General features: G+C 44.9%; 1 protein-coding gene across 1 annotated transcript in view; it reads right to left on the reverse strand.

The window, feature by feature from the left end:
* AK8 (adenylate kinase 8) overlaps positions 1 to 25,558 on the reverse strand; it is a 181,588-nt gene that overhangs the window by 134,837 nt on the left and 21,193 nt on the right. The window contains exons 3-4 of the mRNA XM_040324427.1: positions 13,136 to 13,185; positions 6,673 to 6,786 (exon numbers count right to left, since the gene is read on the reverse strand). Coding sequence (XP_040180361.1) covers positions 6,673 to 6,786; positions 13,136 to 13,185 — 164 coding nt within the window. The remainder of the gene's footprint in view (positions 1 to 6,672; positions 6,787 to 13,135; positions 13,186 to 25,558) is intronic.

A 25,558-nucleotide genomic window follows, 5' to 3' on the forward strand; every position in this document is an offset into this window, starting at 1 on the left:
CCCCAGCCACCAGACCAAAGCTTAGGGGAAAGAGACCCTTGTCTTTATCAACATGGTGACAATGTGTTTTGCCAGGGGGCTACCCCCAACCTTCTGCATTCCAGACATTCGTTCCTGAACATATAGGGCATGAAATGCGAATACCTCTCGTTAAAGCATTCAGCCCTGTCCAGCAGCAACCTGCCATAGACGATGACAGGCTGCAGACAGCATGGCTGGATGCTACAGTAGCCCTTCCCCTGGGCGCACTAAAACGCAGGGAGGGACACACTGCACCCAGCCTGCCACATGTGCAAAGAGCCTAACGGCCTGGTATAGATGAAGAGACTCCCCAGTCATGTAAGTGAAGGAGTCAGGGATAGTTTAAAAACAAATGGCATGGGGTTCCCCCATAATTAATACCAGGTCTACTGCTAAGTTTTCAGTATACCAAATTCTGATACATACATTTGGCCAAATGTTAAAAATAAAGAAAGTTGTCTTTAACCACTTAAGGACCGCCTCCTGCACATTTACGTCGACAGAATGGCACGGCTGGGCACAGGCACGTACCTGTACGTCCCCTATAAGTGCCCAGCCGTGGGTCCTAAGCTCCGTGACCACGGCCGCGGGAGGACCCGATTGCCGCCGGTGTCCCGCGATCGGTCACAGGAGCTGAAGAACGGGGAAAGGTGTGTGTAAACACACCTTCCGCGTTCTTCACAGTGGCAATGTCACTGATCGTCTGTTCCCTGATATAGGGAAAGGCGATCAGTGACGTTACACGTCCAGCCCCAGCCCCCTACAGTTAGAAACACATATGAGGTCACACATAACCCCTACAGCGCCCTCTAGGTGGTTAGCTTCCAAACTGCAATTGTCATTTTCACAGTAAACAATGCATTTTTATAGCATTTTTTGCTGTAAAAATGTCAATGGTCCCCAAAATATGTAAAAATTGTCCAATTTGTCCGCCATAATGTCGCAGTCACGAAAAAAAAATCGCTGATCGCCGCCAATAGTATTAAAAAAAATATATATTAATAAAAATGCAATAAAACGATCCCCTATTTTGTAAACATTATAAATGTTGCGCAAACCAATCGTTAAACGCTTATTGCATTTTTTTTTACCAAAAATATGTAGAAGAATACGCATCGGCCTAAACTGAGAAAAAAAAGTTTTTTTTATATCTTTTTTTGGGGGTATTTATTATAGCAAAAAGTAAAAAATATTGTTTTTTTTTTCAAAATTGTCGCTCTATTTTTGTTTATAGCGCAAAAAATAAAAACCGCAGAGGTGATCAAATACCATCAAAAGAAAGCTCTATTTGTGTGGAAAAAAAAGAACGCCAATTTTGTTTGGGAGCCACATCGCACGACCGCGCAATTATCAGTTAAAGCGACGCAGTGCCGAATCGCAAAAACTGGCCAGGCCCTTTACCTGCATAATGGTCCGGGTCTTAAGTGGTTAAGCACAACTTCTCAGTCACATATGGTGCAGAAAGATTTGTCCTGACCTCAACCCCTAGTTGGACTATCATGTGGCTAAGTTCTCCGATCAAACATTCAGCCATAAGAGTTGCTTTTGCCCCGTACACATGGGAAGTATTACCAAACTAGGTCTAAAAACTGGCATAATCAGCCTCTTCATGGGCGCTGCATAAGTCCAAATTTATTCTATGAGTGTCTGTAATTTCATCCTTATTGCGAAGGGTAAAAACCTGGGCAAACTGCGATATCATTAACACGCCGCAGAAGTAAATGTCCTCTCATTAGGCGCAATTGAAAAGCGAGCGGTTGATCATCAGAGGATTAACTGGCTCTGCATATATACAAATCGCTGCCACCCTCTACGGCTGCTAATCCATTCTGAAGTTCTCAAGCAACCCCTGCAGCTTAACAAAGAGGCTTTCAATGATGTCTGCTAATTGCAGCACATCCTAGATGTATGTACTGATGCAGAGAACTGCTGATGGGAATAAGGAGAGCCACCGACAGTCAGCAGAGCAGAGAACTTAAAGACAAACTCCAGTTTTTTTTATCAGTTTGTTTTTAAATGTGAGAATGCAATCAACTTAAAGTGGATGTAAACCCAATTCATTAAATTTGAGCTGGGCACATATATCTGCAGTATTTTGTTATCTCTCTATAAAGAGCCAAGTCCCATAGCTCTCTCCTGACCCATTCCGCTGTTATCAGCCAGATAACTCCTGACAAATTTGGACACATCAGCAGCCTGAAATTTCTGTTGGGGGAGGTTGCTATAAATAGATTAGCAGGCAGCTGGCCCTGTTACAAAACACCTCTGCAAGTCTCTGCCTATGTGGAGAGAGGGTGTGTGCCTTTTCTCCAATCAGCAATGTTTGCTATGTTGGCTATATGCCCAGACATCACACTCTGTGTTAAACAGGAAGAGATTTTTTTCTAATACGATCTGAACTTTCTAAACAGAATATACATGTGAAGACAGCAGATATACATGTAAAACCTATGTAGGAAGATTTGTTTCGTGTCAGTGTATCATCTGAGGCGGTTTACTTCGCTGGGTGTATGGAGGGTTTACATCCACCTTAAAGTAAACCTAGATGCTAAAATCTTATAAGTCCTAAGCTAATGTAAATTCAAATTTAATTCTCAATATGTGTGAATCTGCATCTTTCATTGGTGATCCTACCATGAAGGTCTATGTTTAGGCACTTCCTGGTAAAGGGTGGCAATGCTCTGTTCCTTTCTCCTGCATTGTCACCCTGTCAAACGATTTCCGATGAAGACTACAAGTGGCCATTTCACCACACATTAGGCAAGTATGGTCCACTGTTGTCACCACCGGAGTACCCGCTTGAGAAATGCATTGCAGCCATCATTGGAATGCATGTAGACATCAAGTGGCTGCAAAAAGGGTGTATGAGATCAGCAGCACTCTTAATGTTTAAAAATGTGTTTTTGCGTATAGTGTATTATGATATATGTCCAGGTGGGCAGCAATATCATTACATATACAGACTCTGTTTCCTGCTATAGTTTACTCCACTCTCCACATATGTGTATGAGTCAGTTCAGCCCTGATTTAAAGCTATAGACTCTCTCCTGCCAGAGGATCTAGGGAGACTATGTGGGGGATAGAAGTATCTCTGCTCCCTATCCTGAACGATGGACTGGGTGCCACCAGTGGCGTAGCGGGGGGGCAGAGGGGACCGTTGCCCCGGGCGCAACATTTAGGGGGGCGCCAGCGTGTGTCACTCTGTCTTCTATTAATAATTTGTATTCACCGTGTCACTGTGCGCCGGCCGCCATGTTCAGTCTCGACAATGGGCAGCCGGCGTGCTGCGTTTGGGTGAATAGGGTCATGTGCGGCGGCAGAGCTGGCCTGTCTATGATCGCGGGAGGCGCATGCGCTTGGAGTCTCCCGCCTCTGCCTCGCTGTCAGTCTGAGAGCCACCGATGCTGCCGTCTTCTCCTCCGCCGGTCCGGATCACTTCACCGACCGTTGTGGCAGGCAGCGCATATCGCGGAAGACAGGAAGAGCAGGTGAGGTGAGACTGAGTCTGAGAGTCATGTTGCTTGCCCGGAGGTCCAGGAGGACTAGGGCATGTGGACTGGATCTGAATGGATGGTGGATGGAGCAGGCCGGGAACACAAGGCTCACGTTGTCTAAGACAACTTGTCTTCAATGTATTTGAAGGAAGGTAGACGTTGGTAGTGTACCCAGGGCCCAGCATATAGAGAGGGGATCTACTGCCTGCCTATATCATATAGGCTGGCTATATGGAAATGAAACAGATCTGATCTGATACCTAGAGAGGGTGTATGGAGGGGATCTGCTCCTTATAGGAGAAATGTAGGGGGGTCTGATGCCTGGAGGAGGCAGGAGGGGGAGGATGGGAAGATAATTACACATTGCTGCTGTATAATGTATTGCTGAGAATTGTTCAGTATTTGTTGTACTTGACATGGATACATTACATGTATCTTTACATGTGTTTAATTATCCTTATAACCAGAGTGGATGTTTATTATAAAAAAATTCTGCCCCGGGCGCCCATAACTCTGGTTACGCCACTGGGTGCCACCAGTGGTTATGGTAATCTTTTAGTAAGAAGACCTCTGTTAGGGTTGTAGGCCCCCCCCTCTTTTGGGATCTCTCCTGGTGGTTGCTCATTTCCCCCCCTCCCTGTATTGTATGTTCTCCTCGAAGACCTGGCGACCCTGTCTGGGGAAACCGCTTCCTACGGTGTTTTAGACCTCTGATGTCTCGCCTATCATCCGGGGGAGCTAATGGAATGCAGATCGGTGACACAGGACCCAGAAGTGACGTTTTACATGTCGATTCCGGGTCAGTCAATGAGCAAGTGGATCCTGGGAAGCATGGTGGGGGCCATGCACCAGAGGAGGGAGTGGCTGTTATCAGGGTGTGTGGAAGCAATTCAGGACCGACAGCCAACTTGTCAGATATACAGTTCATATAGAAAAGTACACAGGATTCCAAATAAAGTGACAATGTGCCTTGAAAAACAATGGACTGTGTCAAAAGTGTATAGCCTCCACCTTAGACACTCTATGTCGCTCACCTCAACGCCAGGACCCCTGAGTTAAAGTGTCACAGAGGCTTTCCCATAAAGGGCAAATATCCAAGAGCGTGGTCACAGTAGTCTTCCTGATGTGGATCATATGGAAATGCCAGATACTGTAAGCTCATATACAGAAATCCCATCAGATTGGTTTGAATGCAGATGATCACCAATATCCCAAGATATAGCAATAAACAAGAGACATCTAGTGCTCTGCTAGCAAGCATTTCATTGAATAATAAAATAATCATACTTACAAAAAAAGGCACTTCCAGTAAGTGCCAGCATACGAGCGATTGTACATAAAAACAACACAAATGTAAAAAAAAATATTTACAAAAATGTGAGGGGTGTACTCACTTTTGTGAGATACTGTATGTTTAGGGTTGTAGCCCTGCTGCAGAATAAATTTGGGGCCAATACAGGGCTTCCAGATGGTATGGCATGATGGATAAGTATTTGCCTGTATTTCTCAGCATTGAGGACACTATTGATCAGGCAACAATGAGGACTGTAGACGCAGTGGTCGGCCAAGGAAACTTAAAGGGAGAAGTCAGCCAAAGCTCATTTGGCTGTACTTCCCCTGGGGATCACAGGAGTGCAGTTAGTTTTGCACTCCCGTGACCCATTTTCAGCAGAGATCGTGCTGAAGTCCACTCTCTGCTGATGTCACAAAGTCAGTCCAGGCTCAGGCGTCATCACGACCATAGAGTCAGGAACCATTTAGATTCCTGGACCGGCACCCTACTCAGCGAGCCGCTGAGAGCCGGCCGCCGCTCCCACGTCTCCACAGCCCATCGCTCCAGTGAGCGAGAAGTCAGCAGATCTCTGCCCACGGAGCTGTGAGAACTGAGCGATCAGCGGTTTTTGATCGCTCGGTTCTTAGAGTTAGAGACGCCAGGGGACAGATGCAGCATCGGACTGCATCCACCTAGGTAAGTATGAATCAAAAAACAAAAATAAAATACTCATACTTCTCTTTTAATGCAGCAGACAAAAGTCACATCACGCTTCCTTCCCTTTGACATTGGACGATGTCCGGCAGTGCCATAAGTACAGAACTGGCAGAAGCAAATGGGACTCAAAGTACACTTATCTACTGTTCGGAGAAGTTTGGCCAATAGTGGTCTTCAGAATTGTGGGCAAAAAGTCATACATCCAACATGGAAACAAGGCTATGCAACTCAACTATGCATGAAAACATAGGAACTGGGGTGCAGAAAAATGTCAGCAGGTGCTCCTGAACTGATGAGTCAAAATTTGAAATATTCAACTGTAGCAGGAGGCGGTTTGTTTGCTGAAGGGCCAGGAAGCGTTACAATAATGAGTGAATGCAGCCAACAGTGAAGCATGGTGAAGGTTCCTTGTAAGTTTGGGGCTGCATTTTTGCAAATGGAGTTGGAGATTTGGTCATGATCCATGGTGTCCTCAATGCTGAGAAATACAGGCAGATACTTATCCATCATGCCATAGCATCAGGGAGGCTTGTGATTGGCCCCAAATGTATTCTACAGCAGGATAACTACCCCTAAACATACAGTCAATGTCATTAAGTACCATATTCGGTGTAAAGAAGAACAAGGATTCCTGGAAGTGATGGTTTGGCCCCCACAGAGCCCTGATCTCAACATCATCGAGTCTATCTGAGATTACATAAAGAGACAGAAGGATTTGAGGCAGCCTACATCCACAGAAGATCTGTGATTAGTTCTCCAAGATGTTTGGAACAACCTACCTGTGGAGTTCCTTCAAAAACTGTGTGCAAGTGTACCTAGAAGAATTGATGCTGTTTTGAAGGCAAAGGGTGGTCACACCAAATATTGATTTGACTTGGATTTCTCTTCTGTTCATTTACTTTCCATTTAGTTAATTGATAAAAATAAACTATTACCACTTCTATATCTGAAAGAATTAATTTACAACATATTTTTACACCTGCCTAACAGTTTTGCACAGTACTGTATATATAGATATAGATATATATGAGTAAGTAGATATCCGCACACACATACAAGTAAACTGTATATGACCGTGGTGCTATTTACAAAAACACTAGTGTACATATAAATGATATGTGCTTTTTTTCGTGTTTGGAAATAATGCATAAGTTCCAGCAGCTATACCTGGCCTTTATCTTTGTACGATCGAGCTTCTTCCACCAGCGTTGAGACATCATTTGACAACATATTCTCTGGAGAAAGGTGAGTGGCATTCATACGCTTACATAGCATCTTTGCCTGCGGGGGAGAAGAGGAGAAGAGTCCAACTTTTTGCAAAAGAAAATAGGTTTCAAAGAGCTTTTTCTTTCCATGCCAAGTGAACCTCTACCTTTTCCAGCTCGTGCTTTAAATAAATGATCTAGGAACAAATGTATGTTTAAACACAGCACTATCCCTCTGTTGTGTACGAAGGGAGGACACAGGAGGGTTGGAGGTGCTGGAATTCTTAACCCTGGATGGGTGAACGTGCTGATAGTTGTATGAAAACCCTTAAAAAAAGAATCAGTTGCATGGGTTTCATAAATTATTTAGAGGGCACCTATTGCTCATTCAAGCAGCCATTTTATTGGAGGAATAATGGCCCATGAAAGTTCAGCTTTTTAAATGATTACTTTTCCTTATTTTTCTTTCTAGAAATATCATATTGTAATTGTGTAAAAAAAAAAAAATTCTTTCAGTTTTCATGTGATCCTCTTCCTTGTGTTTTGCCCCCGATTTACACGTGTTTTGCTTCCAGTTTGTATGCGCATTGGCTCCAATTTGTACACATTCTGCATGCTGAGCCAATGAAAACAATGGGCCAGATTCAGAGAGACCTACGCCGACGTATCAGTAGATACGCCGTCGTAAGTCCGAATGTGCGCCGTCGTATCTATGCGCTCATTCTTAAAATGAGATACGCCTGAATTTTGCCAAGATACGACCGACGTAAGTCTCCTACGCCGTCGTATCTTGGGTGCATATTTACGCTGGCCGCAAGGGGCGCTTCCGTGGATTTATGCGTCGAATATGTAAATGAGCTAGATACACCGATTCACGAACGTACTTGCGCCCGTCGCTGTAATCTACGTCGTTTACGTAAGGCGTTTTTCCGGCGTAAAGTTAAACCACCAAAAAGCTGGTCTAAGTCGTTTAGGGTATGGACGTCGGAAGTGCCATTGGATTTTACGTCGTTTACGTAAGTCGTACGTGAATGGGGCTGGGCGTAAGTGAGGTTTCACGTCGTACGCATTGAGACGTCGTATCGTAGGGAGTATTTGCGACGTGATTCTGCGCATGCGCCGTTCGTTCGGCCATGCATTCACATGGGGTCACGATTCATTTCAATACAACACACCCACTACCAGCCTACTTTGAATTACGCGGGCTTACGTCGGCCCATTTACGCTACGCCGCCATAACTTAGGGAGCAAGTGCTTTGTGAATACTGTACTTGCCTCTCTATGTTACGTCAGCGTAGCGCATATGAGATGCACTACGCCCGCTTAAACATACTTCGCTCTACGTGAATCTAGCTGAATGCATCTTATGAAGACCAGCAGGGAAAAAGCTGCAGGCTGCATTGAAACTGCAACACGAAGAAACCCATAGATCAGTGGTTCTCAACCTTTCTAGTGCCGTGACCCCTTGATAAAATTTCTCAGGTTGTGGGGACCCCTAACAGTAAAATTATTTTCGTAGCGTGGGTTGTGAGCACCTAAGGCAAGACAAGTAATTTGCGCCCCTAACCCATTAACGTTTAGAGCTCCCTAAGTTCCTTCCACTTGTATAATATTAAAACCCCTTGGTGGTGTCTCATAGCAGTGACACCTTTGCCGAAATCAGAAGATAGGGTCTCCTCCAGCCCCTCCCACTTCACATTCATCTCCAGTCAGCTGACCTCTAGTCTCTGCCCCCTAGCCACGTCATGAACTGAATGGGCGCCTGCGAAGAGGCTGAGTGGGCAAAAAGGTTGGGAGAGCGGTGCAGGATTCGGTGACCCCTGGCAAATCATCATTCAACCCCCGAGGGGGTCCCGACCCCCAGGTTAAGATTCACTGCCATAGATGGAGATTGTAACATTCAATATAATGATACAGGCTTTCCTTGCTTGGTTTCTTACCAATTGACATACCGCATCAGCATAAAAGGGTCCTAATACCGCATACACACGATCGGAAATTCCGACAACAAAACCATTTTTTTTCCAACAGAATGTTGGCTCAAACTTGTCTTGCATACACACGGTCACACAAATGTTGTCGGAAATTCCAACCATTAAGAACGCGGTCACGTACAACACTACGACGAGCCGAGAAAAATTAAGCTCAATGATTCCGAGAATGCGTCGAATTGATTCCGAAAATGCGTAGGATTTTTGTGCGTCGGAATTGCATACAAACTATCGGAATTTACGACAAGAACTTTTGCCGTCGGAAAATTTGAGAACAAGCTCTCAATTTTTTGCTGTCGGAAATTCAGACAGAAATGTCCGATAGGGCATACACATAATCGGAATTTCCGACCAAAAGCTCACATGGAACTTTTCTTGTCGGAAATTCGGATCGTGTGTATGTGGCATTAGACAAGACAATTGGATAGTCATTTGTAGAGCAGATTTTAGCCATTGTTCTAGATTGGCTGGAATCATTTGGGACACTTACTATTCTTTGTCCTGACATAATGCTGGTGCTGGGAATATTGTCAATAGACAAGAAGACCATAGATGGTGTGATTTTCTTTCCTACAACCACAGATTGCAGGAAAGAAATCACTTGATTCCCCTATCAACACAGTCAGTGTTGATGGAGGAATCCTTCCCACAGGGCCATTGTGTTCTCCCGGGGGGAGATTGTGGGGAGCTATATCTGCCAGGAGAACACTATGATATTGCTAACGGCTACTGGCAACAATCGCATGCTAGAAATCCAACATGCTGGTTGTACCATGATGGATCGACTTGGATACATTCAGCCTGCTCATAGATAGTTTGAGTCTTGGCCAGTCCGTGCCAAACCACACAAGATTAAAACCATCTATGGTTGGCTTAAAGATGTTGTAAACCTCCATGCAGTATTTGTACCTATAGATAAGCCAAGAATAAGACTTACCTATATATAATTTTTTTTATTTAGATACCCTGGAGAATAAAACAATGGTAGTAAAAAATGATCGTGTGTGAGCTTTAAAGACGTGAAAAACCGGCGCATGCTCAGAAGCAAGTTATAAGACGGGAGCGCTCGTTCTGGTAAAACTACCGTTCGTAATGGAGTAAGCACATTCATCACGCTGTAACAAACAGAAAAGCGCGAATCGTCTTTTACTAACACGAAAAAACTTTGTTTTTTTCTAGAGCCTGAAAAACTTTGTTTTTTACAACCCGAAAAATGATTGTGTGTGTGCGGCATAACAAATACACTAATGCCGCATACACACCATCACTTTATGTGATGAAAAAAAATGACATTTTCTGTGAAGTAAAAAACCACGTTTTTGAAACTTCAATTTTCAAAGACGAAGTTGCCTACACACACCATCATTTTTCTCACAATGTTCTAGCAAAGCTAGGGTTCCGTTCTCACCACTTTTTCCATTGAAGCTCGCTTCTGGGCATGCGCGGGTGTAAAAACTTATTTTTAAACTACGTTTTTTGCTACACACGGTCAATTTCTGTGAAGTAAAAAATGACGTTTTGAAAAACGACACATAAAATTGAAGCATGCTTCAATTTTTTTTGGTCGTTTTTTACAAGACATAAAACAACGTTTTCCCCCACACACGGTCAATTAAAGTTTTTTTTCATCACATAAAGTGATGGTGTGTACGGGGCATGAGGTTTATTTTAGGGTTAACAAACACAATGAATTGCCATTTTTAGTCAGGTCAAGTTGCACTAAGTAAATAGATATTTAACATATCAAGTTTTAAAATTAAACACCCCCACACAATGATAATGAACCTTGGTAGCCTATGTTTTCCATAGGCAGCGCTTTAAAAGCCCCACAGGTCATCACTTTAGTGTTAACTGTGAATGTTGGCCCTAGAATTTTTGATCAGTGTGCGCATTCATAGGCACTCTGCTTGGTGTGTTTATGATTATATGTACATGTATGTGGGGACAGGGTGGGCTCAAAAAAAAATTGTGGATGGAGTTTCTTATTGCTTTGTTTTTTGACACTCCCCCCCCCCCCCCCCCATCACAAAAAAGTCCACTATGTGATTTGTGGCAGAGTCTCTCCTTATTGAGACATCAGGGGCCTTTTAGACCCCTGATATTTCACCTGCCCTCTATTAAAGCTAAGGGAGCACAGATCACTTGCTGTAACAACCATGGAAAGTGACACCTGGCATCGGAAATTACATTATACACATCGCTTCCTGGTTATTTGCAGGTAAGAGAGATCAGCAAACTGATGTTTCTGGAGTCTCAGAACAAATGGCTGATCGTCTTCATTAGCAAGCCAACAGTTGGCATGTGAAGTGCGCACACACTCCTGGATGCGAGTATGAAATGTTCTGCTGCCACTGCCATATGATATACAGTGGTGGCTGTAAATGGGGTTAAAGGTGGAAAATGTCTAATTTAACTACTTCAGCCCCGGGAAAATTTTACCCCCTTCCTGACCAGAGCACTTTTTGCGATTCGGCACTGCTTCGCTTTAACTGACAATTGAGCGGTCGTGCGACGTGGCACCCAAACAAAATTGACATCCTTTTTTTCCCACAAATAGAGCTTTCTTTTGGTGGTATTTGATCACCTCTGTGGTTTTTATTTTTTGTGCTATAAACAAAAAAAGTGTCAATTTTGAAAAAAAAATAAAAGTTTTTTACTTTTTACTATCTGCAATTTTTATTGTGACTGCGACATTATGGTGGACACAATGGACACTTTTGACGCTATTTTCGGACCATTGTCATTTATACAGCGATCAGTGCTAAAAAATGCACTGATTACTGTGTAAATGACACTGGCAGGGATAGGTATAAACACTAGGGGGCGAGGAAGGGGTTAAGTGTGTCCTAGGGAGTGATTCTAACTGTGTGGGGGCTGGGCTACGAGTGATACATTTGGGGGAAGAGGGAGTGGTTTTTGCCATTGTCCAAACCCCTGAAGGTAACGGCACATAAACCATGGCCTAAGAAGCAATTCCTGTGCCCTTTTTTGTACGACAGGTTAAACACTTGGCAGTTGGATTGTGGCTGTATGCCCAGCTGCCACCTACCCCTTATGGATAGATTTAGGTCCTATAATATGTCCAGGAGAACATTCTATAAATGGTGATTTCAGATCAGGATCAGGTTTGCAATGATTATTATTTGCCACTAACTGATAATGCACGTTAAAGTAATTCATAGAATAATGACTCTGTTGTCTACTAATCACTAGGGTATTACTAAAAGTGTCTGAAATTGAACTGTCTGTGTTACCCATTGCCATTAGTGCTCTAACCAGAATTTCGTGGATCCTTGTGGACAAAACTGAATTTTGTTTTGCAAAAAGGTGCATTACAAAATGCTCAAAATCATGCTATTAAAGTTATATATATATATATATATATTTAAATACAGTCATTGTTGGGACTGAACTGCATTGTTTTGGTACATGGTGACAGTGCTTCCAGAGCTGATATCAACAAAGAAAGTCTTATATTTTTAGAAAATAAAAGGTAAATAAAGATAATGGGTAAGGTTAGAGTTAGGGGTTAGGTTAAGGTTGTGGTTATGCTGAAGTATCCCAGAAGAAGGCTGCACCCTCTTTAGCACACAAAAGGCTTAGCTGTGCATGTTTCCCTATGTGACTGTGTAGAGGTGGGTGTGACCATTGCTTCCACTTATGTCTCAGATTACACTCAGCTCGCTGCTGTGTAGTGTGTGAGTCAGTTCTCCATCCCCTGTACCTGGACCTAAGAAAATGGCCTTGATCTGTGTGCTTTGAACAGCTGTACAAGACAGATGGCTGCAGATAAATAGGTACCGTATTTTTCGGCGTATAAGACGACTTTTTACACCGGAATTTTACAGCCAAAATCCGGGGGTCGTCTTATACGGGTGCTCTGTGCGGCTGCATGTATTCTGTATATGCGCCGCTTAGCCAATCCCGATGCACTGTGGGATGACAGAGCATGCCAAGCCTGCTCGGATTGGAGTAACGACCTCTGCCAATCCGCGCATTTTACAAACTACATACAGCTGTACAGAGCACCCGGCGGGCTTCTTCATTACTTCCACACAAGGGGGTCGTCTAATACGGTAAGTAGACTACAAAACCACTATTTTTAGCAGCATGTTAGGGGGTCGTCTTATATGCCGAGTCGTCTTATACGCCGGCAAATACGGTACAACTTATGTAGGAGGATTCGTTCATCTGTGTGTTTCACCTGATGCTAGTCACTTCAGAGGGTATATGTAAGGGTTTGCAATCACTTTATTTTAGATTTAGATAAAATATTTAAGTCCAGGTGTGGAAAGGGTTAAGGATTAGGGGTCAGGGTCAGAGCTGTGGGGGCTCACTTTACGTTTTCTATTTTTTCCTAGAGCTGATAACCAATGTACTAACATTTTCATCCATTTATTGATTTCCCATGGTTTTAAATCTTGATATACTTACTATAGTGTGTTTTCCTGATGCAGGTGGGCCCAAAACAATAATTCGTGGTACTGTAAGGCAAAGGATATAATCATTATAAATGTGCATCAATAGTTCCCAGCAATTAGCAGATGGTAATGAATCATTCCCATTAGACCCCGCCCCCGCTGAGCTGGCTTTCAGGTCAAATCCTTGATATCCAAAGAAAAGCTTAAAGTAAATCCAAGAGGTAAGAAAAATATAGCAGCCATTGCTGACTTGCTTTTAAAGGTGCAGTCCCCATCGCCATCATCAGAACTTCACTACCTAGTGAGTCACTGACCTGGAACGAGTACTCAGCGGGTAAGGTCTGCCAAGTCTTAACTCCTGCCTACATGTTTTCCAGGTCAGTGGCTCACCAGGTAATGAAGGAAGAATTAGGTTGGCAACATCGGAGTTACTAATGAACTTATGTTGGCTCTCAAAGGAACTATCAAGCTATCGAATGGCTCGTGTCATAGCTGATCACAGCGCTATAGCAACTGCAGATTAAACAGACATCAAGATGGCGACTCTCTTGGTTGTAAAGCATAGGAGGGTTTAGTTCCTCTTAAAGCATGATACACTGTACATCCACATAGAAAACCACCAGTCTGATCACTGTACACTTTAAAAAAAAAAATAGTATTAACCACTTAAAGACCGCCCCGTAGCAGATTTACTGCTACAGGGAGTCTCTCCTGTGCAGGATCACGTATATATACATGATTCTGCACTTCCACCTGCAGGGGGTGCACACGTGCCACTGGCGGCCCGCTTCAGCTGTGATTTTTTACAGCAGAAGCCGATCATCGGTAAGCCTGGGTTCACACAATTGCGAACACAGACATTGTACGTGATTCACACCGCATTGCTGTGCAGATCACATGCAATGTCTTTGCAATGAAAATTCAGACATACAGTTTGTATGGTTGAACTCGCATTGGATTCACACGAAAAAGGTGCAGGAACCTTTTTTTTCCCCGCACTGGAATCTAAATGGATTGGGTGTTCACACCCATCCCGTCCGATTCCTGCCTGAAAATCACAGTTCACACTGCACTCTGTGAACCGATCTGGGGGTGTCATTACCTTTGTATTGACACCCGCAGCGGTTCGCAGAGGGAAGTGTCAACTGCCTGCGAGGGAGATGTGATGCGGCAACCGTCATTGGAATTGCGCTGGTTCCCACATCGCATATGTGTGAATCCAGGCTTAAACACACAGAACTGAAAACAAGGCAGATCTCTGTTTTGACAGGGGAGAAGGGAAGGGATTTTGTGTTTCTGCAAACAGAGCACAAAATCCATCCCTTCTCTTAGTAAAAGCACCTAACACAGTTAGAGATCGGCCGATATTTGGCCGTTTTGGAGAAATCGGCAATCGGCCGATTTTCATCCAAATTAGGCCGATATTTAACATGGCCGTTAGCGGTGCCTCGGCTCCGGAGCTAGGCCGAGGCTGCGGCCTTTCCTGATACTGTGACCGCGGCGGCAATCCGCGGAGTCGCGGATTGCCGCCGCGGTCACAGCATCAGGAAAGGCAGCGGCTTCGGCCTAGCTCCAGAGCCGCGGCCATCTTGGTACACCCAGCGCGGCGGCCCTCCCCTCTGTTTACACCCAGAGGAGGTGGGGCCTGCTCGCTGCCATCTGCTGACTTTTTTTGTTGTTTTAGTTTTAGGAAGTCGGCAGCAGGCCTGTAACCGCCAATCGGCAGCCGCCGCTGCCGACATCCTCCACTCTGCAAAAAAAACGTCCCCTGACTGCTGCGCGCCCTGCCTCTGCCTACAAACCCCAGAATACAGCGAGGGCCGGCAGTTACCGCTAATTGGCTGTTACCGGCCCGCTCTGCATTCTGGGGATTGTAGGCAGAGGAGGGGCAACACGTCAGGGACGAATGGAGTCTTGTGCTAGGCTGGTGGGCATTGATAAATGACTGACATTGGGCTGTACTGGTGGGCACTGATGAGGTAATGCACTGGTTGGCACTAATGTGGTGACGCACTGGTTGGCACTAATGTGGTGACGCACTGGTTGGCACTAATGTGGTGACGCACTGGTTGGCACTAATGTGGTGACGCCCTGGTTGGCACTAATGTGGTGACGCCCTGGTTGGCACTAATGTGGTGAGGCACTGGTTGGCACTGATGAGGTGGCACTGATGGGCTGCACTGGTGGGCACTGATATGGCACTGACAGGCTGCACCCCACCTCTCCACCCTAAACAATTATCTCCTCCCCACCTCTCCACCCTAGGTTTTTTGATGAGAAAAAAAAAAATCGGCCTAAAATATCGGCCATCGGCCGCCCCGATTTCCAAATATCGGCATCGGTCAGAGAAAAACCCATATCGGTCGACCTCTAAACACAGTACACAAAAACACTGGCAAAGCACACCGTTAACCCTTTGATCGCCCTAGACCAGGCATGGCCAAAGTCTGGCCTGCGGGCCAATCGCGGCCCGGTTTTGAACGGTCCCCCGGCCTGGTTATCTAAACCAGCCTTTCTCAACTAGTGTGCCGCGGGAGAGAAGGACTATCAGATGAGCCCAACCCCCTGCCAAACTATACATCGGCACTGCGAGAACCGTCAGCCTCAAAAGTGAAAGTAAACAGTGCAGGGGAATGTGCTGTGCTCTCTGCTTCCCCCTACAGTGCAGTAAACCCTGATGTATGGGGGGCGCTCTGTGAACCCTGATGTATGTGGGGGGCTCTCTGTGAACCCTGATGTATTGGGGGGGGGGGGCTCTCTGTGGACTCTGATGTATGGGGGGGCTCTGGGAACCCTGATGTATGGGGGGCTCTTGGAACCCTGATGTATGGGGGGGGGCTCTCTGGGAACCCTGATGTACGGGGGGGCTCTCTAGGAACCCTGATGTAAGGGGGGGCTCTCTAGGAACCCTGATGTAAGGGGGGGCTCTCTGGAGGGGGAGAAGTTGGGGGTGGTAAAAATAGCTCAGCCATGTGGTTTCACTGCCCCTCCAACCTGACATGTGAACAAGCCCTTGGTTTGCATCTGCGTGCAGGGCAGCCCATTCATTTCAATTGGCTTCCCTACCCACAAAAATGCACGGAAAGAAGTCCTTTACCTTTTTTTTTTTATTATTGCACTGCATCAAAAGCACCCCACGTTTTCCAATGTGTGGGGTACCCATTAAGTCCCCTCTCACAGTTATACGACTTGTCCCACGATTTTGGACTGCAAACTCGAATGACAAGTCATTCTCCATGATATTCAATGACTACCATTCATATTGGCACGACTTTAAGTCGTGCCGACTACAAAGTAGTCCCTGCACTACTTTGGACCGATTTTGATGCCACTTACACAGGCATACTCTGAAATCGCGGCACAATCGCGCGGCTTTGACATCACACAAGTGTGAAAGGGGGCATAAGAATTAACGGTACCCCTAAAGAGCAGAGCATTCGTCTGTGTGTTGGGAACGAGTGTGACAAAGGCAAGAGAATTCTTGTTGGGCAGTGTAGTAGTGCTCAGACGAACACACTTATACCAAATTGTAATGGTTCAAAGAATATCAGGCAAAATGGTCGGCCCTCACGCATGTTCACTTCATCAAATCTGGCCCTCTTTGGAAAAAGTTTGGACACCCCTGCCCTAGACGTTCAAACCCTTCCCAGCCAGTGTGATTAGTACAGTGACATTTTAGCACAGAATGTATTAGTGTCACTGCTTCCCACAAAGTGGTAAGTGTCCGATTATCTGCTATACTATCACAATCCTGCTATAAGTCGCTGATCGCCACCATTACTAGTATAAAATGTTTTAAATAATCCATAAATACACCCTATAGTTTTCAGATGCTTTAACGTTCGCATAAAACCAATCAATATACGCTTATTTGGATTTTTTACCAAAAACATGTAGCAGAATACACATTGTTCTAAAATTATGAAGAAATTCGACTTTTTTTATTAGGTATGGTCTATAGCAGAAAGTAAAAAAAAATGTATTTATTTTTTTCAAAACTGTCACTTTTTTTGTTTATAGCGTATGAAATAGGGGTCAAATTATACCACCAAAAGAAAGCTCTACTTGTGGGGGGAAAAAAAAGTACACAAATTTAATTTGGGTACAGCGTTGCATGACCGTGCAATTGTCAGTTAAATATTGCAGTGCCATATAGCAAAAATAGGCATATAGGGCCAGATCCACAAAGAGCCGGCGTAACGTAAAATTTCCCATTTAAGTTACACTGCCTTAAAATTTCTACCTACGTGCCCGATCCACAAAGCACTTACCTAGAAATTTTCGGCTGTGTAACTTAAATTCCGCCGGCGCAAGGCGTTCCTCTTCAAATGGGGGCGATTCCCATTTAAATTAGGCGCGCTCCCGCGCCAGCCGTACTGCGCATGCTCGTGACGTCATTTTCCCGACGTGCATAGCGCGAAATTACGTTACGCCGAGCTTTGTGGATCGCGTCGGGTCAATAAAGTTGCGTCGGGAAAAAAAAAAGATTGGAAGATGCAATATCTCTTTTTTCCACCAGCAGATGTATTACCAAATGATCTTGGCACTGCCGATTGATGACAAACGATTGATATTTTCAACCCTGGGCAACTGACTAGACTGTAATGCCATGTACACACGATCGGATTTCCGATTGGAGTAAAATCCGATGGAATTTTCCATCGGAATTCCGATGAAGCTGACTTTCATCAGTCCTGCCTACACATGATCAGACTAAATACCGACCGTCCGAAGCGCGGTGACGTAAAACACTACGACAAGCGGAAAAAAAGTTCAATGCTTCCGAGCATTTGTCGACTTGATTCTGAGCATGCGTGGATTTTTCTCCGATGGAGTTCGACACAGACGATCTGAATTTCCTATCGTTTTTTTTTCCCATCAGAAAAATTTAAAACATGTTCTATTTTTTTACACCGATGGAAAAAAGTCCGATGGGGCCCACACACTGACCTTTTTCATCGGAAAAAACGATCGTGTGTACACGGCATAAGAAAAGCTCAGTACGTGTTGGAACCAGAGGGCTATTACATGCTCATGCTTCTGGGTAAAGTCTCACTGCAAGATGGGCATTGGCACGCAAAGAAAATTTGCGCGCACACGCACATCCTGTATGGACATTGGCACCAAACAGTGTGTTTAAGATGGACTATGACATGAATTGATTGCTGAGTGGCCTTTAGCTAGTCCCTGCTTTACCTTGACCTGACATACAGTACCTGTCTACACGTGTACGACTTCAGTATGACCTGTCTTTGGATTTCTGCCTGCCTGCTGTGACCCCAGTTTGTATTCTGACTCTGTTCCTGTCTGATATTCCTATACCTTGCCTGCCCGACTGTGTAACGATCCTGATTTGTACCCCGACTCCGTTGCCTCTGCCTGATATTCCTATATCTTGCTTGCCCGACTGTGTACCGATCCTGATTTGTACCCTGCCTACGCTCCTATCTGCCGATCAAGTGTCACCATGTTCCAGTTCCTGGTTAAAGCCTGGTGATCTACACTCATCTGCTTCCTGCAAACACCAGCTGGAACTACCTGTTACATCGGCCCTTGTGCCGCTCTGTGTCCTCATACCTCCAGTCATCACATTCACTACCAGGGTTGTTGCATAAGAGGTGCTAAAGATGCCCCCTCCAGCTAAATCTCCACCAGGTACTGTACATGACATAGACTCAATTTAAATTGAGTCTAATGCCGCGTACACAGGACCGTTTTTCGGGTTGTAAAAAATACGTTTTTTTTTTTATGTCATTAAAAACGATTGTGTGTAGGCTCCAGAGCATTTTTCACGACGTAAAAAATGGGCATTAAAAATTTAGAACTTGCTTTAATTTTTCATGTCGTTTTTAACGTCGTAAAAAATGGTCGTGTGTGGGCTTTAACGACGTGAAAAAACTGTGCATGCTCAGAAGCAAGTTATGAGACGGGAGCGCTCGTTGTGGTAAAAATAGTGTTCGTAATGGAGTAAGCACATTCATCACGCTGTAACAGACTGAAAAGCACGAATCGTCTTTTACTAACACGGAATCAGCTAAAGCAGCCCCAATTGTGGCGCCATCCGAATGGAACTTCCCCTTTATAGTGCCGTTGTACGTCACCGCGCTTTAGAGCATTTTTTTTTCACGATCGTGTGTAGGCAAAGCCGCTTTAACGATCAGGTTGAAAAAAAACTTTTTCTAGACCATTAAAAATTTAATTTTTTACATTCCGAAAAACGGTCGTGTGTACGCAGCATAAATCCATCGGAAGGGAGGTTATGGCTATACGATCAGTTTCCGATCGCACATTGATCAGATAAAAAAGTGTGTATGGCCACCACTGACCATAGATGGAGCAATTTTCTTTCCAGCAACCATGGGTTGAATTCCTAATGTGTTCTTCACCCGGCGGGGGCAGCGAGAGCGGTCCCGACCGGGAGAACACAGTGATTACTCTTAGTGGTTATAATCAAATTTGACAGTCTGGTTGTACCTAAGTTAATTGTTTGATCAACTTGGTTACAATCAGCCTGCCCATACATGGTTAGAATCTCTGCAAGCCCCTGCTGAACCAGTCAAGATTCAAACTGCCAATGACCGGCTTTACACCAAATTCTTCCACAAGCCAACTTTCTTACAGCCTCATTAGCATACAAGGAAACCTAGGGTGGAACTTTGTAGTACTGAAGTAATAGAAAAAGGCGGGCCGCCAAACATGGTTCGAATTTAAGCCGGTTCAGCAGAAACCGGCCAAGATTTGAACTGTTATCGGGCAGGCTGAATGTACCGATTGATCAACTTGGATACAACCAGCCTGCCGGATTCTCTTGAATTATTGCTGCTATAGCAGCTAGCAAGAATCACTGTCTTAACCCGGAGGGGACAGAAACCCGTGGTCGCAGGAAATGAAATTTGCACGTACTGTATTAGCTAGATTCACAAAGAGTTAAGCCGGCGTATCAGTAGATACGCCGACGTAACCCGGCCTGCGCCGTCGTATCTTAGCTGTCTAGTTCTGCCGGCCGCTAGGCGCGTGAACGCTGATTTACGCCTAGAATGCGCCGTTCGTTAAAAACGCCAATCACGTCGGGTCATGGTTTATTTACATAAAACACGCCCACCTCTTCACAATTAGAATTTGGAGCGCTTACGCCGGCCCATTTACCCTACACCGCCGTAACTTAGGAGGCAAGTGCACTTGCCTCTCTGACTTACAGCGGCGTAGCGTAAATACGATACGCTACGCCGACTGTAATATACGCCGCCCTACGTGAATCCACCTATATATGAGGCTTACAGATGTGGGTTTAACATAACCCTTCCAAACCCGCTAAAAACTTCATAACAGTAAAAACACAAGGATATTACATAAGACATCTGTAAAGCTTTGAATAGCAACTGCTAAAAATTCTGAAAACTGTTAACTGTCTTTTTTTGACAACATGAAAAGTGGAATATTCTAAAGATGAACAACCACTGCAAAGTTTTTCAAGCTCCCAAAATACTTTTGCCAGATCCTGACATGAAGGGGTTTTTTCGCCTTTATAAAAACTTGATCTCCCTACTTAGAAGTGCTTAGCATTGATTGGCCTACAGGCTTCACAGTATTGGAGTCTACCCTTTATTAAACTCATGGTTTCTCACCACCCGACGCAGCGCACCTTGAATTTCCAACTGTGCGTGTTGGAATAATTTATTACCATAGCCATGAAAGAGTGCTCTGTTGCCAAGATTAATCAACTTCTGCAAAGCACATCAAAGGAAATCAAGAAACCTCTCCATCCACAGATCCTTTTGAGGTTTAACGAGGAAGGAGATTTAAAATTCAAAAGAGAATCCTCAAGGTATTGGATCTTTTATGCGCTGCATTTTTTTGGACAAACGTTTGATAAAAAAAAAAGGAAACACTCTATTATATGCTTCGTATCATGCTTTAATATTGCCCCGGGCTACTGTAAATGTTCAGTTTGTACTAAATCGGCTTTTTTTTTTTTTTTTCAGCTGCATTTATTGGATGGAGATGAAGGAGGCAGTGGACAAGTATGAACGATTTAATTTAAGGTACAATTAAAAGTATATTCAGGCTTTATTTTAGAAATTATAGGAAATATACATTGCCTTTTTAAAACAAACATTGCCCAGTTGTTACCACAGAGGGGGTCCTTTTAAGCCTTCTCTGAAGATACTTGGACCATATATGAACTGCGTTGACTTTTATAGGTAGATTCAGGTACATCCGTGCAAACTTGCGGCGGCGTAGCTTAGCCTGTTTAGGCTACGCCGCCGTAAGTTAGCTAAGTTACGGCGGCGTAGCCTAAAGTGTAAAAGTAGCCTAAGTGTTCTGGAGTGTCCAACAGCTTCCCATCCAAGTTGATCTGCAATAAACTTCTTAAAGGCAACCCCTAGACCAGTGATGGCGAACCTTGGCACCCCAGATGTTTTGGAACTACATTTCCCATGACGCTCATGCACTCTGCATTGTAGTAGAGCATCATGGGAAATGTAGTTCCAAAACATCTGGGGTGTTAAGGTTCGAAATCACTGCACTAGACTACTTCTTGAGCCAGCAGTGTGGAAGTGTGCCTGGTCGCTGCTATACAGAGAGAAAAGACCCGGGAATACAAATCAGCGGCCTTCACGGGGGTTACGGGGGAATATTCAAGAAGAAGCAGTAGAGGTTCACATTGCACAGATCCACAGAATGAATTATAGCGGCATTCACATTGTAATGCCGCGTACGCGGCGTATTTTGCCGCGATTTGTTTACTTTTTTTTAACAAATAATTTCCATTGATGTCTATGCCTGAACGCCAATGCCGCTGGAAAAAAAGGGTCCGGGACTTGTTTTCAGGCGGGAAGGCGTACGGCGTTTGGCGTGAGATGTAAACCATCTCATAGACATCAATGGAAATTCGCCCCTCCAGCGGCACGAGCATCGCGATTCAGGCGTATATACGCCGAGGTGTGAATGCAGCCTAAGTAGAAGCAGGGAAATGCATGCAGTGCAGACTCCTCTCCAGCAAGCAACACAGCGATGACATCACCAAATCTCACTCCGACTCCTGTGAGACTGGCAGCCACTGGCACCAATGCCTTTTACACTACAGATACACAGCTATTAGGCTGTAGGCACAGGCACATGCAAAGAAGCATGCTGCTATTAACAAAGATATTGTTAGGTTACTGCTTAGCCAAATTTTATATTTCATGATGTTCCCTAATAGTGTAGCCAATCTTCACTTTCTGATATTAGGTCCACTTTAACCCCTGACCCCAACCTTTATTTAACCCCAACACTAAATAAATTTCTTGAATTATTTTTAATTGTCATTTGTACCAAAAAAACAAAAAAAGCAGCAACGAGAGCTGTGGCAGCCTGCTAAGTGTGCTCCCTTTCACGGCAAGGTTTGAGAGTTGATATATGATAATATATGACAATAAAGTTACCAAGATTCAAAATGTATACAAAAGTTCTATGTTATGAAATGTAACTTTATTTATTAAATCAAGCACCCCTCTTTAATGGGATCTTCATCTTCTAAGGAATGCTTTTGTCCTGGTTTCTTCCTAAGAAAGCTAACATGGATGCCTCCTTCGGGAATGCTCGTGATAAATATTCAAGCATTTCAAGTGGCATATCAAATAAAATGGTGGTGGAGAAACAACACATTGTTTAGAGCTAATTAAGCCTCATTTTTCTTGCATGTTTTGTTTTATTTATTTATTAATTTGCATTCGTTCACCAGAGAGTGTTTTCAAAATAGATTTGAGGGTTTTTTTTTTTTTGTTTTGCGCTCGGGGAATTGTACTCTTTGTTTATGTACATACTACTTACTCCCAGACATTCCATTCCAGTTTTACAGGAAATAAAAGAAATATATGAGGGTGAGTAATATGCTGAACGTACTAGAGGCTCATTATTTCTATGTGGCCTTCATTTATAAAAGTGTCTGATAATTACGTGCAATGTTCCCGATTTCCAGTAATGCGTCTCGTTGCCCAAATGGAGATAATGAGAACCCCTGGTGGTTGGAGGGGGGTGTAGAGATTTTTCGACCTATAATTGTGCTTTTCTTTTTGTATGGAGTAAAGCAACCTTCCTCAACCAGGATCACCGGGAAGCTTGGGGTTCCTCAGAAATTTCTAGGAGTTCCTTGGGCTATGATCAGCGGCAGACCCATCTCCCACCCCCTGGTGGTTAGAGGGGGGTAGGGAGATTTTTCGACCTATAATTGTGCTTTTCTTTTTGTATGGAGTAAAGCAAACTTTCTCAACCAGGATCACCCCCCGCAAGCTTGGGGTTCCTCAGAAATTTCTAGGAGTTCCTTGGGCTATGATCAGCGGCAGACCCATCTCCCACCCCCTGGTGGTTAGAGGGGGGTGGGGAGATTTCTCGACCTATAATTGTGCTTTTCTTTTTGTATGGAGTAAAGAAACCTTCCTCAACCAGGATCACCTGGAAGCTTGGGGTTCCTCAGAAATTTCTAGGAGTTCCTTGGGCTATGATCAGCGGCAGACCCATCTCCCACCCCCTGGTGGTTAGAGGAGGGTGGGGAGATTTTTCGACCTATAATTGTGCTTTTCTTTTTGTATGGAGTAAAGCAACCTTTCTCAACCAGGATCACCTGGAAGTTTGGGGTTCCTCAGAAATTTCTAGGAGTTCCTTGGGCTATGATCAGCGGCAGACCCATCTCCCATCCAATGGTGCTGGCATAGTTCTGGTACCAACGTCACTCAGCAGATTCAGCACCTTGGGACTAGTATAGCTTCTCCTCTCATATCCCAGGCAAGTATCCATAGGCAGGAATTATCTATTTATTTATCTGTAGGGGGGTAGTCTTACTACTGTAAGGGGGCACTAAACCAACACCCAATGTAAGGAGCCACTTCTCCACTAACAACCAATATAGGGGACCCTTGTCCCACTGACTACCAACATAAAGGGGCCCTTCTCCAAATCTAAGGGGCAGAGGAGAATTAAAAGAGAAGAGCGGGTTTTGAAAAAAACATCCATACTCACCTAGGTGGATACAACATCGATTGTCCCCCCATAGCCTCTACATCAGGAGTCTTCAAACTATGGCCCTTCAGTTGTTCAGAAACTACAATTCGTATCATGCCTAGTAGGGTTGTCCCGATACCACTTTTAGGACTGAGTACGAGTACCGATACTTTTTTTCAAGTAGTCGCCGATACCGAATACCGATACTTTTTTTTAAATGTGTCCCCAAATGCAGCCATTGTCTCCCCCATATCCAGCCATTGTCCCCCCCATATACAGCCATTGTCCCCCCACATATATGCAGCCATGTCCCCCCATATGCAGCCATTGTCTCCCCCATATCCAGCCATGTCCCCCATATCCAGCCATTGTCTCCCATATACAGCCATTGTCCCCCCCATATACAGCCATGTCCCCCATATGCAGCCATTGTCTCCCCCATATCCAGCCATTGTCTCCCATATCCAGCCATTGTCCCCCCCATATACAGCCATTGTCCCCCATATGCAGCCATTGTCTTCCCCATATCCAGCCATTGTCTCCCATATCCAGCCATTGTCTCCCCCCATATACAGCCATTGTCCCCCATATGCAGCCATTGTCTCCCCCATATCCAGCCATGTCCCCCATATCCAGCCATTGTCCCCTCCATATACAGCCATGTCCCCCATATGCAGCCATTGTCTCCCCCATATCCAGCCATTGTCTCCCATATCCAGCCATTGTCCCCCCCATATACAGCCATTGTCCCCCCCATATACAGCCATTGTCTCCCCCATATGCAGACATTGTCCCCCCATGCAGCTATCGTCTCCCCCCATATACAGCCATTGTCCCCCATATGCAGCCATCGTCTCCCCCCATATACAGCCATTGTCCCCCATATGCAGCCATCGTCTCCCCCCATATACAGCCATTGTCCCCCATATGCAGCCATCGTCTCCCCCATATGCAGACATTGTCCCCCCATGCAGCTATCATCTCCCCCCATATCCAGCCATTGTCCCCCCATGCAGCTATCATCTCCCCCCATATCCAGCCATTGTCCCCCATATGCAGCAGCCATCGTCTCCCCCATATGCAGACATTGTCCCCCCATGCAGCTATCGTCTCCCCCCATATCCAGCCATTGTCCCCCCATGCAGCTATCGTCTCCCCCATATGCAGACATTGTCCCCCCATGCAGCTATCGTCTCCCCCATATGCAGACATTGTCCCCCCATATCCAGCGATGTCCCCCTTACCTGTATCCCGCTGCCGCCGAGCGCCGACTGGTAATACGCGCGGGAACATAACAGCTAAAGCTGTAATGATTCGCGCTGCGTATAGACACTCCCCCTTGCTCGGGATTGGACAGTTCACCCGAGCAAGGGGGAGTGTCTATGCGCGATGCGAATCATTACAGCTATTCAAAGCTGTAATGTTCCCGCCGCGTATTACACAGTCGGCGGCA

Source organism: Rana temporaria, chromosome 9 (assembly GCF_905171775.1).
Source record: "Rana temporaria chromosome 9, aRanTem1.1, whole genome shotgun sequence".
NCBI lineage: Eukaryota > Metazoa > Chordata > Amphibia > Anura > Ranidae > Rana > Rana temporaria.